Below are 17270 nucleotides of genomic sequence, written 5' to 3'. Positions count from 1 at the left end.
CAGACATACGATTTAATGCTCCAATAAATTCTACTGTTATACATCATTATCGGTTGAGTCCTATCTTGTCCGTCCTGGCATTTCTAAGTTCTCTGTGTTATAGAATTATAACATATATTTATCACCTTATATTTTTGTGGCGACCGTGTGACCCGTTATTAAAAAGGAGCCCGTTTTCCATTCGGCACCATTTCTCCTTTTAGTTTGCACGGTCGTTCTTACAGGTAGACCACCAGTACCTGGCGGCGGTCATCGAACTGGCTGGGCTGGGCCCGGACTTCCGTTGGTGGATCTCCGCCATGTATAGCGGCATTAAATCCACCGTCCAGATAAACAGTTACCTGTTGGAGCTGTTTTCGATCAAGTGCTCAGTTTGTCAAGGGTTTCCCCTGTCTCCACTTCTGTATGTGTTGGCTCTTGAGCCATTTCTACAGAAGCTGGAGAAGTTGGGAGGCAGCCCTAATGAAATCAGATGCGGTAAGTCGGTCTCTGCTAATGCGTGCAGCTACCTTGTGTAGAGGACGCTATCAAAGGATACGAGGCGGTGGCAGGGGCAAAAGTTAACAAGGACAAGTCCATTGGCTTGCGCCTCGGCACCTGGAAGAGCTAGTCGATATCGTCCAGTGTTGTCGGTCACTGGACAGATGGTCCTGTTAAGTTACTTGATGTTTGGTTTGGACCGGACTCCCGGATGGAAAAGAATTGGAACGAGGTGGCTGACAAGGTAGAAGCTCTAGTACGGACTTAGTCTGGAAGGGCTCTGTCCTTGAAAGGAACGGTGGAGGTGGTGCAGGTGTTTATTGTATCTGTAATCACCTACTGCCTGACCATTATCCCTTGCCCCGATTCGTGGCTAAACAAGTTTCAGCAATTTGCAGACAAAACTAAACTCATAGATATAGTAGTTATCATCATCATCGTTTAACGTCTGCTTTCCATGTTACCATGGGTTGGATGATTTGACTGAGGACTGGCGAACTGGCTGCACCAGGCTCCAATCTGATCTGGCAGAGTTTCTACAGCTGGATGCCCTTCCTAACGCCAACCACTCTGAGAGTGTAGTGGGTGCTTTTACGTGCCACCGACACGAGGGTCAGTCAGGCGGTACTGGCAACAGTTACGCTCAAAATGGTGTTTTTTACGTGCCACCTGCACAGGAGCCAGTCCAGCGGCACTGGCAACAACCTTGCTTGAATGTTTTTTCACGTGCCAGTAAGGCGACGCTGAGTGACAGATAAAACAAAAGTATAATCAAAATAGAAAATACAGAAACAAAGAAACAAACACAAAAGAAATGTTTCCTGTCAAGTTAACTATAAATAACAGTTTTATCGTCATCAGATTATTAGGAAGAAAAAGAAAAAGAAAAATGAAATTAAGCGTTTAGAAATATTGGTCTAAAATATTGCTGCCTCAGGATTCACAAAGCTGCTAATCTGGTTATCTTTAGACATGAAGTATGAACGTCATATGTGTGTGTGTGATTCACAAAGGCCAACAAAAGCTGGATTTGATCACGTTAGGAAATCTTACAAATTAGCTTGTTATTTTGTAATTATTAGATGTCAAAGTTAAAGTTATAATGCATATAGAAAAATTCCAGATGAAATTAAATGCCTTTAACTTACAAGAAGAAATTTAGCATAATTGTGGAAGTCATATCGGTGTACTAAAGAAATCTCACGATGCCTTTGACTACAATACATTCTGAGATGAAGACGCAACTCTAAATTACTTTAACATAAAATAAATTTCAAGATCAAAACATCAACGTCGCCGATAGGATTCGAACCTATGCGGGGAGACCCCAATGGATTTCTAGTCCATCGCCTTAACCACTCGGCCACGACGACACCTTACATATCATCCAAATGTTAAACATCTAATTTTAGAGTTGTTTTTACTTTTATATTCGTTCTATCACTTGAATTTTGTATTTTTATGCTCATTCCATCACATGATTTTATATTGAAATCTTTGGTCTACAAACTCACTGCAGATTTGGTAGAACAGTTGTGATGTTTACTGTGAGAAAGAATGGAAGTACTTTTACAAAATATGAATCACTTGACTAACGACAATGATTTAATTAACGAAATTTGATGGAATTCTGTTTTACGCACAGCAAATAACCCTTCATGTTTTTCTAATATTTTTTGAAATTTTCAGAAAATTTTTGTGAATTTGCGTTCTACAAACGAGAAATCATACGACGATGCAAAAACTCATTTAATGGTCTATTGCTGGGATTTCCAAAAGAAATAAAAGAGTTATATGCTGTGCGTAAAGTAGAATTCCACCAGAAATTCTTTGATATTATTTGCTCTTATATTTTTATTTACAAAAGTAAGAAAATTGAAAATGTTAACACTCTCATTATCATTGGGGATAAAAAAAAAAATGATTCGAGTTCTCTTACTATAAATTGTAAGTAATTTCTTTGCAAACTGAACCCGCATCTCAGTATCTACATACAACTGGTTGCACACAAGATACAAGTTACATTGTTGAAAGTTACGCAATCTCATTTCTTGTTTGAGGAATAAATATACGACCACCACGAACTTTCTTAATCTGTGGCAGTCGAAGCTTTAGAAGTTGGTATACCTACACATTTGATGCCTTACTCATAAATTTTTGTAAAATGAAACTTGGAATTTTAAAAAAATGATGTATATCTGTATGTATGCGTGACGCATACCAGTTTTTTTCCCTATAAATTCTGATACAATAGTAACGTACACCATCTGAAAAGAATTTGTAGAAAATTTCATGAAAAAATACTCATTTTTCTGAAAGTTATGAGGAAACAAAGTCGATGGGACACACTTGTGTAGGTATGCCTAGAACTAGAAGTTAAAAATTTTATTTTTTATTTTTAGAAGCCCTTTATAAATTAATATTAAAATCTGAAGATACTGACAGTCTGAGAACTGTTAGTGGCACATCAACTTAAATTTATAATTAATGTGTCTCACAAGATTATTTATTGATATCGTGTCGCGATATCAGATGAAGAAATTATATCGTTGTTGATTACATTTTTCGTACCGTAGCGTACAGACACAGAACATGCTAGTGCGACCATATATATAGGTTTGGCGATGCAAAAAGGAAAATAGAACTCAAATCATGAGTATATTATGCGTTTTTTTTTATCAATGATCGGCAGAAGTTTCAGAGTGACTCAGGGGTTGAGAGTTTCGCGTGGCAGCACTCATCACACTATACGCACGTGTGTGTGTGTATATATATATATATATATATATATATATATATATATATATATATATATATATATATATATATATATATATATATATATATATATATATATATATATATATATATATATATATATATATATATATATATATATATATATGCACATGTATATAGACAATAACCATTAATAGAAATATCTAAAGCATTACACGATTATTGAAGGCATGCTTTCCCTGAAGTCGTCGTGGCCGAGTGGTTAAGGCGATGGACTAGAAATCCATTGGGGTCTCCCCGCATAGGTTCGAATCCTATCGGCGACGTGTAAACTTTTGGTGCAACTTTTTTTAATATGCTTATTTTCATAGTAATTTTGTAAATATTAAAACGACCATGATTAATAAGATTTAACTGGTATACCAGTTTGTCGAAAATATTTTGAGAATATAACGGAAATAAAAATCCAACATCTATAGATCTGTCATATATTTTTAACTGTAGATGAAAGAAGTAAATTGAAAGAGTCAGCTGTAAGTAGTCTTACTAAAGAAAAATTAGATTTTAAATTCATCTTTTTAAAAGATTCAATTCAATAAAGTTTAAAGTTTCAAATAAATGCCAATACTAAACGGTGTCTCTAAAGTGTTTGACTTGATGACGTGACGTCATATTGTCAAGGTAAATAACAACTGACACAATGGCTGCAGCTAAACCAAAACATGATCCACCCCACGGGATGGAAGACTACGACTTAAAAACTGACGAAGATTTGGGAGCTCTTAGTGATGGCGATCAAGAGAAATTAAACCAATTAAAGGTAATTATATAAACATTAAAAAGAATTTAACGGTTAAAAAGAAATGAAAATTTCATCTGAAGCAAAACTAATTTTGTTTATGAATGATCAAATAATTAAATATTTTCTTTCAGTCTTCTTATGAAAATACGTTTGTGTGTATCTGTGATGAATGACCATAAACATAACTTTTATTTCTTTTTCTTCTTTTTAGTAGATATTCTTTTTTAACGAATCCAGTTTTCTTTTAGAAAGCGTAAATGTCATACAATTTCATTTTCTCTCCTCCCCTCTAGCACAGGCTTTGTGTGTGTGTGTTATATGTATGCATATATTTGTGTGGGTGTAATACAGATCAATTTCCTACAAAAAAATAATAAATAATAATAAAGGAAAAGCACATTCAAAACATAATTTTTTACAAATTCTGTTTATGTCCTTTGTACAGCTGTTACAGGAACAGTGTATCAAGAAGCGATTTACCTCATGTTACGACCGTAAACTCAAAAGCATATACAAGCAGAAGTGAAAATAACTGTATATTGTACAAACATAGATCATTAAAATTTCAAAAGAAGCAAATAATATTGTTATAGATACGGCTCTTAAATATTTTTTTAAGTATAAAATATGTAATTGTGTAAAATATATATCAAGGGTACTATTATTATACACTGATAAATTTGGACTAGTGTCCTCAACTTGGTTGTTACAGTCACATTTCGGTCGTTATATGCCCTGTCCTGCCTCTCGTATTCGGTAACGTTCTCGGAATTTCAAACCGTACTCTTTATTAAACCCATTGACAGGTGACTGTTCTCATTCCGTTGTCTATTCTGTGATGTTCTTCTACTCATTCCGCCTGAACCAGAGTATATATTATTTAACCAAGCTAAGGATTGAACTCTCGCCTACTAGCAGCTAGTGTAATCAATGAGGTAGTGAATATAAGCATCAAGTGTTAAGTGTACTAGTTTAACTAGTAGGCTTCAGTTCAATTCTTGGGTCATTTCATTAATTTCATTTTCATTTTATCGTTCACTTTTCTATGCTTTTATGGGTCAGACGAAGTTTATTTGAAGCAGATTTTCTATGGCCAGATGCATTTCTGTCGCCAACTCTCATCTATTTGTAAGCAAGGTCATATTTTCATATGTCCATACATATTCTTGCAGTATATTGGAAATGAATGACACTGCTTGTAGTGACAATCATTTACTGCTACATGCAATATTAAAATTGAAACTTGTCTTTTTAAGACTAGTTGAAACAAAAATGGAAATGGCTGTCTTTTATGAATTTGTTGCTCTGACTGAGTTGATAAGGGCAAACGAGAGAGCTTTGAAGTTCCATTTATATAGCCAGAGCATGGCTGAGAGTTATTAGTCTAAAAGACAATGAACAATTAAAATCTTACTTAATTGTATGAGGGTCATTACAGATCCAATATAGTAGTGACATCTCCAAATTGTTATATAGGTGACAAAATAAAAAAATCTGTCTGTAAGTCTCAAAAAAAAAAAAACATTGATTAAGGTACTATCGTGCCTTGAAATTTTGTCTTGTACTTTCCTCCAGTTCCTTCTATTAAGTTTGCATTATTCTGTATGCAAACACAGCAGAGACTTGGGGAAGTGTTAAGAAAAAGCTTGGGTTATGCACAATGATACTTGCTCAGGTCATTTTAAGAGTTATATACCTGATTCTTTTGTTACCTCTGCATTGGACCATGCAATACTATCCTTGTTAAATGTAATATTTGATATAATTACATATTTTATTCTTATAAAACACCTTTAAATATACATATTGTTTGTTTCTTTGGAAAATTTAATGACATTCATGATTATATATTTTGGTTTTTGTTTGACTTTTATGAAAGGTTACTTCATTAATAAAACATTATTTCAGTGATAAATATTAGTATTTTTGAAGTATTACAGGGTGGCAATTGGTAGAATATGTAACACAACATATCAAATACGTTGCAGTATTTGGTCACATCCTTTTGTGCTATTCTTTGGTCACAAATAATTTCCTGTAATATTGTGATGCTATTTGGTCACTAACATTGTATGTTTTTCTTGTTATTCCATATGTTCCTTTACCATCCCCTGTGCAACTTCTTCATGAAACACACACACACACATACACACACGCACATGCATACAAACTTTTAGTAGATTGTTGGCACTCCGTTGCTTACGACGTCGAGGGTTCCAGTTGATCCGATCAACGGAACAGCCTGCTCGTGAAATTAACGTGCAAGTGGCTGAGCACTCCACAGACATGTGTACCCTTAATGTAGTTCTCGGGGATATTCAGCGTGACACAGTGTGACAAAGCTGACCCTTTGAATTACAGGTACAACAGAAACAGGAAGTAAGAGCGAGAGAAAGTTGTGGTGAAAGAGTACAGCAGGGTTCGCCACTATCCCCTGCTGGAGCCTCGTGGAGCTTTAGGTGTTTTTGCTCAATAAACACTCACAACACCCGGTCTGGGAATTGAAATCGCGATCCTATGACCGCGAGTCCGCTACCCTGATCACTGGGCCATTGCGCCTCCACTTTAGTAGATTAGACAGTGGAGAAAGTGCTCATGACCTTTGTGGGTCCTCCAGACTGGTGAAATTGATACAATCGATACCCAAACTAAACATCTTTTGAGTAATACATGCAAATGTACAAAACAGAGTGAATTCTGTGAAAGGCACTTAAAGAGCAAGTGGTTGTGTTAAAGTGTGTAACATGTTAGACTTGTCAACTCAATGTAAGCATACCACCTACAAATTATGTGTACTACTTCTTGTTAGGTTCTTTTTTTTTCACTGGCTCCACCCCAAAGCTGTATGGCCATTATATCAAACACTGTTTCAGTACCACTTTTCTTATGCATGAACAACTTATCTCCTTCCCTTGTATTTAATAAATCCTTCCACTCTAACCAAGAATTCACATGCATCACTTGAGAAGACCCATCCACCACAACAAAACTGAGATCCTAAAACCAAGGTGCCACATAAAAAGCACTGATGCTGGTGTTATACAAAAAGCACCTATGATTGTGCCACATAAAAAGCACCCAGTACACTTTGTAGAGTGGTTGGCATTAGGAAGGGCATCCAGCCATAGAAACCAAGCCAAAAACAGATTATGGAACCTAATGTAGCCCCTGGCCTTAGCAGTTCCTGTCAAGCTATCCAACCTCTGCCAGCATGGAAAACACATTAAGTGATGATGATGATAATCTGCTTTATTCCTCTAACTTCTTTGGCATCTCTGTTTTTATTGCCCAGCTCAACTTATCTAACCTCTGTCTTTTATAAATTCATTGATTTATACTCCTACTTCAACTTCACCTTACCCAGTTCCACTCACATCAAATCTACTATCTGATTGTTACAGTTCATCACTGGATTTATATTATAAACTACAATGCATTTGGGCTGAATTAATCTATTGTTTCTTGCTCCCAAAATTTGATATCTCATGCTAATGTTAGAATTTAATATTGTTTAAGTATTACACTGTTATATTCCCCTCCCTGCCAATCTTGAATGATAACTGGTTAAATGAATTATGTATTCTCATAATGATTGTGTTATAAAGAAAGATTATTTCTATCAATTTTTTTCTTTATTTCTGATTTTGATATTTAGATCCATATCCGAATTGAAAATGAGAAGTACTTGAATGAGCACCCTGAAGTAGAATGCATGCTAGCTGGGTTTTTAAGGTATGCACATAGCTACAGACTGAACTAGTTTCTGTAATTTTGTCTGAATGTTCAGACTAGAAGTAACTGAATAGTAAACTTGTCTTTTTTTGGTAGGGGTTTCAGATGCCTGAATTGTATTTAGTAAGAACTTATTCCTTAGTACAAACAGCTGTAACTCCTACTGTTATTTGTAATGTCCTTCAAATTAATATCATACAAACACATTATAAGGGAGATCCTAGCCCAAAACTTCAGAGCTCATTTCTTGAAAATATTAATAACTTTAATGCCTAATACGTTACTTTTGCACTGCAGATATGATATTAGGATCAGGGTTTTTTATTCACTACAATATATTGGAGAAATAACACTCTCGTTCTTCGGTGTTAACCCTTTGTCATATGATTCTTCACCACATTGTTGTATCTACTTTCTGGTCTTATGTAACTGTAGAAGGTCATAGATAAACTTATTCAGTTTAGTGTAATATTCAGTTTATTGAAATATTTATTTTTTACTGTATTGCTGTATTAATACATTATATGAAGATGATTTGCTGGAGAACTTGTATTTTGTATGATATAATGCAGACATACCTGTGTGGTAAGAAATTTGCTTCTGAACCATATGGTTCTCGGTTCAATCCCATTTCGTGACACCTTGGGCAAGTATCTTTCACTTTGTTCTGGCTCGATCAAAGCCTTGTGAATGGATTTGATAGACAAATACTGAAAGAAGCCCATTGTCTATATGTGTCTGCTACTATCATGCAAGTAGTGTCTTTCATTCCCAATCTCCCATGCTTAGTCATGGAGAAATATTACCCTCCTTTGAAACAGGTGAGAGTTGGCAACAAGAAGGGCATCCAGTTGTAGAATCTCTACATCAGTAAAATTCCATCCAACCTGTGTGAGCATGGAAAAGGGGACATTAAAATGATGACAATGCTGATTCAGTACTGAAGTATGTGTGAAACATTTGTCAGCCAGTTAGATCGTTGCTCAGTGGCACAACACAATGGTTATTTTAGACAAGGGTGTTTTAGACAAGTTTGAATTAATGATCATGTGGGTGTCAGACCAGCACTTTAACTTTGAGTGTGTTGAAATACTTATCTTAGGCTTTAGAGTAATTGATAAAAACTAAATCTCTCCAGAAATTGACAGCAATATTATTGTAATTCCTTTAAAATATTTGTTACAATTTTCTTTTCTTATTGCTTTAAAAAATTTCAGATTTTATGCCCCATTTAAGAAACCACCAGTTTTGTGCTGAACAGTGTAAAAATCTGTAATTATAATGATTACAGTGTAATTAACTGATACATAAGGAATATTTTGGTGTAAACCTGATAAAATTGTAATTAAAAATTCACTTTTACACCTCTTTAGTGTTAGTTTTGTGAAATGAAGCTTAGTCCTCGCAAGTATTTTAATGTTGAAGATAGTTGTCTTTTGGTCCTTACAATGATTTCATATTAGGTGTGAATACATGAACCATTGTTTGTTTGACTCATCATATTTCAATGATTAATTTTATCTTTTACAGTGAAATTCTAATGAAACAACCAGATAATATTCATGAATTTGCTGCAGGTAAATCGGATTCTTTAAAAAAATTTTTTTTTTATTGAAGTAAATATCAAGGCTGTCTTGCAAAGATGCTGGACTACCAACTACAAAGTTGTAATTGTTGCTCTAGCCACTTTTGAACCTCTGGTTTGCTTAAGAGTTATTATTACTTTTCTTACAGTTAAAAGATGTAAAGGAAAAAGGTCTAAGAATAGTGTCAGTGACGTAGTCTTAGTTCATTATTGCTAAATCTTAATTAACTAACTTCAAAATGTTTAGTTTATTATTCGCTTATGGATAGCTTATACTGTTCATTATTAACCAGCTGGAATTAACGTAAAACTTAGCTTGGCTGTATCAAATATCAGTTTCAAATTTTGGCATAAGGTCAGCAAGTTCAGGGGAGGGAATAAGTTGATTAGATCAACCCCAGGGGTCAACTAGTACTTATTTTATTGAATTTCATAGGATGAAAGGCAAAGTCAACCTCAGCGGAATTTGAACTTAGAATGTAGAGACAGACGAAATGTGGCTAAGCATTTTTCCAGGTGTGCTAACAATTCTGCCAGCTTGCTCCTTTAGTAATATTAAATATTCTTTTCTACTCTAGGGAAAAGGCCCGAAATTATTGTGGAGGGGGCCAGCTGATTAGATCGACTCCAGTATGTAACTGGTACTTAATTTATCGACTCCGAAAGGATGAGAAGCAAAGTCGACCTTGGTGGAATTTGAACTCAGAATGTAAAGACAGACAAAATACCGCTAAGCATTTTACCTGGCGTGCTAATGTTTCTGCCAGCCCACCACCTTTTGTATTAAATATTGAGAAGAGATTAAAACATGAGGGTTTCAAAGTTAGTATTTGGTAAATTATCACGTAAAGTTTCGGTCTTCATGCAGCCCTTGTGTTGTGTTTGGCAAGACATTATTTTGCTTGCCTCTATACATCTAGCCAATAATAAACACTTACTCCTTTACAGTTTGGTGGGTAACTGTCAGAAAGACCAACAGTACACTCCATATTATGAAAATATTCATAGTTGTCAAAATGTCCTCTTCTTGCAGTTATGGAGAATTGGTGTAAAACATTTAAGAAAATAAGTGGGGAAAGAATTTCTTTAAAATGCATATTTCTGCTAAATTGTAAAATATATTTGATTTTTCTTTTCATGTTGTAGAGCATTTTACCAATCCTAACCTTAGACGTAACATTAGTGAGGAACTTCAGCAGAGACAGGCAAAGATGAAAGAAAATCTGTTATTGAAGAATTTTTAGTCCACACTATGATGGTAATTATAATTTTGAGATCTTGACCTTGAACTGTATTCAAATTTTTGAAGCAAAGATTTTGGAACAACTTCTTCATATGTTACTAGGTTGTGCATGTGTGAGCTATGATTTCCTGCCAAGAATGGCAGAAATAAACAGAGTCTGAAGAATAGATGTAGAACTCAAAAAACTGCTGTTAGTCTTGCTGAGAATTTGGAATATATATCTAGAATATAAACTTGCAGAATTATTCAGTTCTTGACTAACATGAAATTAACATTTCTCTCATAAATCTCAAGACAGCATCATTATAGTTGCTTCCATACCTGCAAAGTCTCATATTTGTGATTGTCTTAATTCTATGGCTTCATCTATGAGTGAAATGAAATAAAATACAAAGCACACTTTGTATTTTGTAATAGCTATCATCACCTGGTACTAAGCCCCATCCCCATCAATACTACATCTCTCTCAGTTGAGGGGTCTTGTCTTGCACCCATTACACTCTGTGAAATGGTTGGTATTAGGAAAGGCATCCAACTGTAGAAACTATGCCAAAGCAGATAGACTCCTTGGCATACTCTTCTAACTGGCCAGCTTCTATTAAATTGTCCATCCCATGCCAGCATGGAAAGCAGACATAAATTAATGATGATAATCTATAATATAAATTGAAGTTGGCCGACCGTTGTATTCTTTTTTGTCTTGAGATTCACGGCCAAACGGCTGGGTAAATTCGTATGAAAAATGGCACACATGTGGAGATGGATGCATAAATTGGAATGCGCTTTCTATTTTTTTCCTAGCCCCATACTTACAGAGAAAATCGATTAAAACAACCTGTGTGCGTGCGTGCGTGTATGTGAGTGTGTGTCACTGAAGCCATTCATACATATATACATAATAAATAAATAAACTGAATGATAAATTTCATTTATCTCTCTCTCTCATATACACATACACCATCAACATTACTCTCTCTGTCGTGCACACCCCATCAAGCATACACACACACAGACATACGCACGCACATCAATTCTCCCCTCTCACCACAATTTTAAAAGAAGTTGTCCATGTCTCTTCATTCGATGCCCACTTCAAAAGATCACCTTTCCTTTTCACTTGTCCGGCTATTGATCGAGAGATATAAAACACAAACCAACTCCTGCTAAATGCAAAAATTCCACCAAAAATACACACACAAACGGACATTTCATGTCTTTCAGTTTCTCTATGATTATACACGCGTCGAAAACAATAGCTCTTACATACATTTTAATCTTCAACAGGTATGTATCAATTTCTATAATATAAATTGTTTTTCTGTAAGCGTATAACAATAACTTATTCCATAGTTCATAACCGAAAACAATCACAGCCACATCATCCAAACAGACCGGGTAAAACCGGGTTTAGCTGCTAGTTATCTATAAATCACATCCTATCAAGTTTTTATTAGAACTATTATTACTTTAACTATTTTACTAATGTTCTCCAGATGCTGACTACCAACTTTCTTTGTTTCTCAATAATTTTATTTATGCTTTTGTTTCTTTTTATCATTCAGATCTCAAGTTGTATTAACCACCTAAATGTCACTCATCCCTTTCTGAAATCAATCACTGACAACTTTTACCCCAGACTGCTGATAAGCATTGCTGAAAATAACATCATTAAAATGTTAGAAAGTAGAAAAGACACTAGAACATCATTACTTCTGCTCACCAAAACAGAAGTAATGTGCTTGCTAATTTGTCTAAATGATTATTCGAGTAATTTTTCTTCCTATTCATTGTTAGAGAAGGAAGAAAAGAAAATATAATTAAAAGCAAGATACAACATTGTTCAAAATTAGTAGAGATTGATCTTATATGCTATTCTCATTTTTAAATAGCTGGGAAGTTGAAATTAAGAACTATGATCAATCTTTTTTACTTCATATTCATTTCAAATATAAAAAGTAATTGTTGATCAGTGATTAACAAACCTCTGACTGACAATGAAATGGAAAAAGAAGCCCCAACAACTAATTGGCTTATCTGGTTCCTTGTATGAGATAATTCTTGTTGAAAGGTTTGTAGAACTAGTCAGTGAAATATATTGTGTCTAAAGTATTATGTATTGTTATAACTTATTTAATCATTTCTGTCATAATTGCATAATAAAGATTATAACATTTTTGATTCATATTCTTTTATTTTTGAAAATAATGAAGTAAAGGTACCAAAATATGATGGTATATTCATGAGATCAAAACTAGCTATAATTAGTATCATTACCAAGACATAACCATGTTAAGCAGAGAGGGGGTAAATGTATTATGGAAATACAATCAAAGGGTTTAATTTTTATCTCCTTGTAACTTAGTGGTTCAGTAAAAGAGACTGATAGAATAAAGTCCAGATTTGTTCAACTAAGTTATTTAAGGTAGTGCTCCAGCATGGTCACAGTCTACAAAATGGAAGAAATAAGAAAAATAGTCTATGACTAATATTTTTTCAATTTTCTAGGGAGTACAGGAGAGTTTAGACAAGCTTTTGCTGCTATGATTATCATCAGTAGACCTGTAACCTTTCTGTGCTGGTACCGTCATGATGCATATGGATGAGGAGAGCTGCATAAATAGATGTCAATCTCTTATTGTGGAAGGGGTAGATCCAGAAAAATGTGGGATCGAGTGGTGAGAAATGACCTTTGGATGTTGGGCCTCACAGAGATGACAAGTGACCGAGACTTCTGGTGATTTGTTGTACTCGAGAAGCTAAATGGAATCATGACCATCAACACGTGCATGCATGTCCTTTATGGTCATGCCTCCCACTCCAATATCTGGCCTCTCTTTCAAAACTATCTTCCCAACACCTGCAGGCCCCTCCACTCTCACCATGTCCTCACATTTCCTTACCCTCCTCCCAGCCTCTCCATTTCCCCCTCACTACAGGCATGTCTTCCTCCTCATATCCCCCTCACTCATGAAACATCCCCCCCTCTATCCCCATTGTACTAATACCCCTCCCTACTGTTCGCTGAGTAGAACCCAATACATCTCCAGCTCCATCTATCTTTTTCCATAATTTCCTCATCTTCCTTGTCCTACTTGGGTAGCCAAGTATCTCCTCTGTAGTAAGACAACTATCTCTGTCCCTCTCACATATTCTAATCTCTCACCTGGCACATAGCCATTTCCCTTGTTTCCACGCCTTATCTCCACTAAAAGGCCTTTGTTTTGCAAGTTACTTGGCAACCCTGCCAGTACCATGTAAAAAGCACCCAGTATACACCCTAGAGTGGTTGGCATTAAGAAGGGCATCCAACCATAGAAACCGTGTCAAAACAGACAACTTTCCAGCTCTGGTCAAACCATCCAACCCATGTCAGCATGGAAAACAGATGTTGAATGAGGGTGATAAGGATGCTGGCATAGTGCATATAGTTCACTCATTAGGTGTTTGTTTTTATTATGTACTGAATAATACAATGGAACCACACTGATTTCTCCCCCACTCTCTCCCATGTCTTACTGGGGTAGCCAAGTAAGACAACTATTTCTGTCCCTTTATCATATTCTAATCTCTTAGCTGGCACACAGCCATTTTCCCCATTTCCACTCCCTATCTCTAATTGTGGAAAGTGTAGACCCAGGAAGAGAAACAATCTTTGTATGTTAAGCAAAACATTGTGTAATATATCTCTTAAACTTTTAGAAACATAACCATCTGGATGAAATCAATATAGAAATAGCAATTCCAAATATATTTTATTCATTAAATAGCAGAAATAATTTATTTAAAACATATATTGAAAAAGAAAAATTAAGTTGTAAATAAAAAGTTGAGAAAACAAAAAAAGTTTTCAATAATTGTAAAAAAAAAAAAAAAAAAAAAAAGGCAAAACTGATAGTTTATATTTTAACAGTTTGGTAATATATTAAAAAAAAAGATACCATCAGGACACGTGCAAGACATATGCAATTTAGGTAATAAATAATGTGATAATCTCAAATATATAGCTATCAACACAAAACAAATTTAAAATAATATTTTAAGCCATGTTTGTTATGAAAATGAATATAATTGTCATGTTATATGAAAGCAGCAGATAAACAAGTTGATATTAGAAAACTAAAAGGGGCACCAACAGTTCATATATTGTCACTGTAAATAAGGCCAAGATAATTTTAAATATATGCAACAGTATAAGTATTTCTCATTACTGACAGTCAACATTTTATAAAGGAAGAATATAATTTGGTGAATTGATGCCAGTACATGTTTGGTATTTAATGACCCTTTAAATGGGGAGTTCAACAATTCTGTGCTATTAAAAATTAGTTGGGTTCCACTACACTTCACGAACTGGGAAAAATATTCATTGATGGATGCATCTGGTCATGGAAAGTCAATTAAATTGTGTAATATGAGATTATGTAAGACAACTGGTGTTACTGTAGCTTAATTGAATATAAGAGAACGGTTATAATTGATCTCTAGAAGTTATAACTGTTAAAGTAAATGCCGATTTCTGGAGATGCTAACGGTCAAAATTAATAGGGAGCAAGCTTCATATTACTATTACTGCACTGAATCTCTGGAAAAATAGTTAACTTTTTAAGGGTTAAAATTTTTCAAGCTCTAAGCAAGTAAAATGGTTAGGTAGAGGAATTTACTCAAAGTTTTGTTAGCTTGGCATAGTGAATTAAATCTTGTTCTAGGAAAGATAATTGCTATTTGTATAACAGAAACCTATCTAAAGAAAGGTGCACGATTTATTTAATCCTATAAAAAATTTTTTTTTTTTTAATTCAGGAATAAGCAATGACTGAAACCTTGTGATGTAGAAAGAATAACTTAAACTATGCAGCCACTACAATATTTTTGCCTGGCATTTTTCATATATTTAGAAAGAAAAACGTATTTGGTAAAGTTTTGTATGAATTAAGTTTTTACTTCAAATGATGAATCATTTATGTACTGGACTATTTTGATAATTTACATAAGCACAGGACCTCAGATTTGAAGGGAACAGCCAAGTATTTAAAAGAGCCATGCCTTTATTAAAAGTTATACATGAATGGGATTTCCTTTTTCTTTTAGATTATTTGAAAGCTAAATGTAAATATTTATAATTCATGATTATTTCAAAATAAAAAACAAGGCTTAAAATATTAAAAATTTTCTGTGCATTCACACAATTCATTGTGAGTTTAAGGTTTTGGGCACTTCAATGTTATAACATCAACTGCTTTATATTATATTAGTACTCTGGGGGTTAGACTGGCAAATACAAAACTGTCAAACCAAAACACACTTGGATACTGAAAAATAAATTGATAATAATGATGTAGAATTAAAGCTCCAATTTTTTTTTTACCATTACATCTTAAAAAATTATTTGGAGTTCAGAAATAAGTATGACATCAATGAAGTATTAGTGAGAAATACTGTGTATAATATAGAGAGAAAATCTAGTTACTATACCCAGGGCCAGCCTTTAGCCAATTGAACTGATTGCTCCCAATTGGACCCCATACTGAAGGAGGCCACATCCTATACTGCGACATTTCATGAAGGTGGTCACCCAGAAGCTTTAAAAAATCTACATAAAAATGTGCTTAAAAATAACAAAACATAGTTTCTGCACTTTAGTAATGTAAAATACCAAAATTGCTTGTATTTTTAGTGTAAGGGTCAATTGTATGTAAGTCTGTGTGTATGTGAGTTGCTATAAATATACTCTGATGTTTAATTTTGAGGAAACGTATTTCAATAATGTGTATTTTTTAATTTTTATATATATATATATATATATATATATATATATATATATATATATATATATATATATATATATATATATATATATATATATATATATATATATATATATATATATATATATATATATATATATATATATATATATAGGCGTAGGGGTGGCTGTGTGGTAAGTAGCTTGCTTACCAACCACATGGTCCCAGGTTCAGTCCCACTGCGTGGGATCTTGGGCAAGTGTCTTCTACTATAGCCTCGGGCCGACCAAGTGAATGGATTTGGTAGACGGAAACTGAAAGAAGCCCGTCGTATATATGTATATATATGTATGTGTGTATGTGTTTGTATGTCTGTGTTTGTCCCCCCAACATCGCTTGACAACCGATGCTGGTGTGTTTATGTCCCCCATAACTTAGCGGTTCAGCAAAAAGAGACCGATAGAATAAGTATTAGGCTTCCAAAGAATAAGTCCTGGGGTCGATTTGTTCAACTAAAGGCGGTGCTCCAGCATGGCCACAGTCAAAAGACTGAAACAAGTAAAAGAGTAAATGTGTGTGTGTGTGTGTGTGTATTAAAGAAAGCAAAAAATAAAATAAAAATGAATGCAGCATGGAAAATATTTGTAAGCCATTCAAGAACACACAAAAACAGCTATAGTAGGAGACATTTGATCTCACACAGTGGTGCTAAACCCAGAAACATATAGCTAAGAAATAGGACTGTTTTCTACAACAGAGGTTATTGAAAAAATTATAAGGTAACTAGCTTCTGAAAAATTCTAATCATTAATTTTCATTTTATGTATATCTCTTTCACCGTAACATCATGATAAAAGTTTCTTTGGGACCTTGTTAAATTTCTTTCCAATTGTTGCCAGAATATTTTCAAAAAGCATAGTTTAGTTGTAGTTTTGCTTACTGATG

General features: G+C 34.3%; 1 protein-coding gene and 2 non-coding genes across 4 annotated transcripts; 2 read left to right on the top strand and 1 right to left on the bottom strand.

Annotated features, from left to right (window-relative positions):
• Window positions 1–1771: 1771 nt before the first annotated feature.
• Window positions 1772–1853, bottom strand: Trnas-aga (transfer RNA serine (anticodon AGA)). The gene has a single exon. It is a non-coding gene; the product is annotated as a tRNA-Ser (tRNA).
• A 1610-nt stretch (window positions 1854–3463) lies between these two features.
• Window positions 3464–3545, top strand: Trnas-aga (transfer RNA serine (anticodon AGA)). Its single transcript has one exon. It is a non-coding gene; the product is annotated as a tRNA-Ser (tRNA).
• Window positions 3546–3851: 306 nt separating this feature from the next.
• LOC106882440 (RIIa domain-containing protein 1) lies at window positions 3852–15499 on the top strand. 2 transcript variants are annotated; one of them, XM_014933122.3, is made up of 5 exons: window positions 3852–4039; window positions 7677–7753; window positions 9284–9330; window positions 10485–10596; window positions 15382–15499. In XM_014933122.3, the coding sequence occupies exons 1-4, from the start codon at window positions 3920–3922 to the stop codon at window positions 10580–10582; spliced, it is 342 nt and encodes a 113-aa protein (XP_014788608.1). In that variant the 5' UTR covers window positions 3852–3919; the 3' UTR covers window positions 10583–10596; window positions 15382–15499. The 2 variants fall into 2 exon arrangements, with proteins under 2 accessions (XP_014788608.1, XP_014788607.1); XM_014933121.3 differs by lacking the exon at window positions 15382–15499 and adding an exon at window positions 12144–12757 and having other exon boundaries at window positions 3854–4039.
• Window positions 15500–17270: the final 1771 nt, after the last annotated feature.

Source organism: Octopus bimaculoides, chromosome 2 (genome assembly GCF_046866305.1).
Source record: "Octopus bimaculoides isolate indiv1 chromosome 2, ASM4686630v1, whole genome shotgun sequence".
NCBI classification, from domain to species: Eukaryota; Metazoa; Mollusca; class Cephalopoda; order Octopoda; family Octopodidae; genus Octopus; species Octopus bimaculoides.
This window is presented reverse-complemented; position numbering and strand designations above follow the sequence as displayed.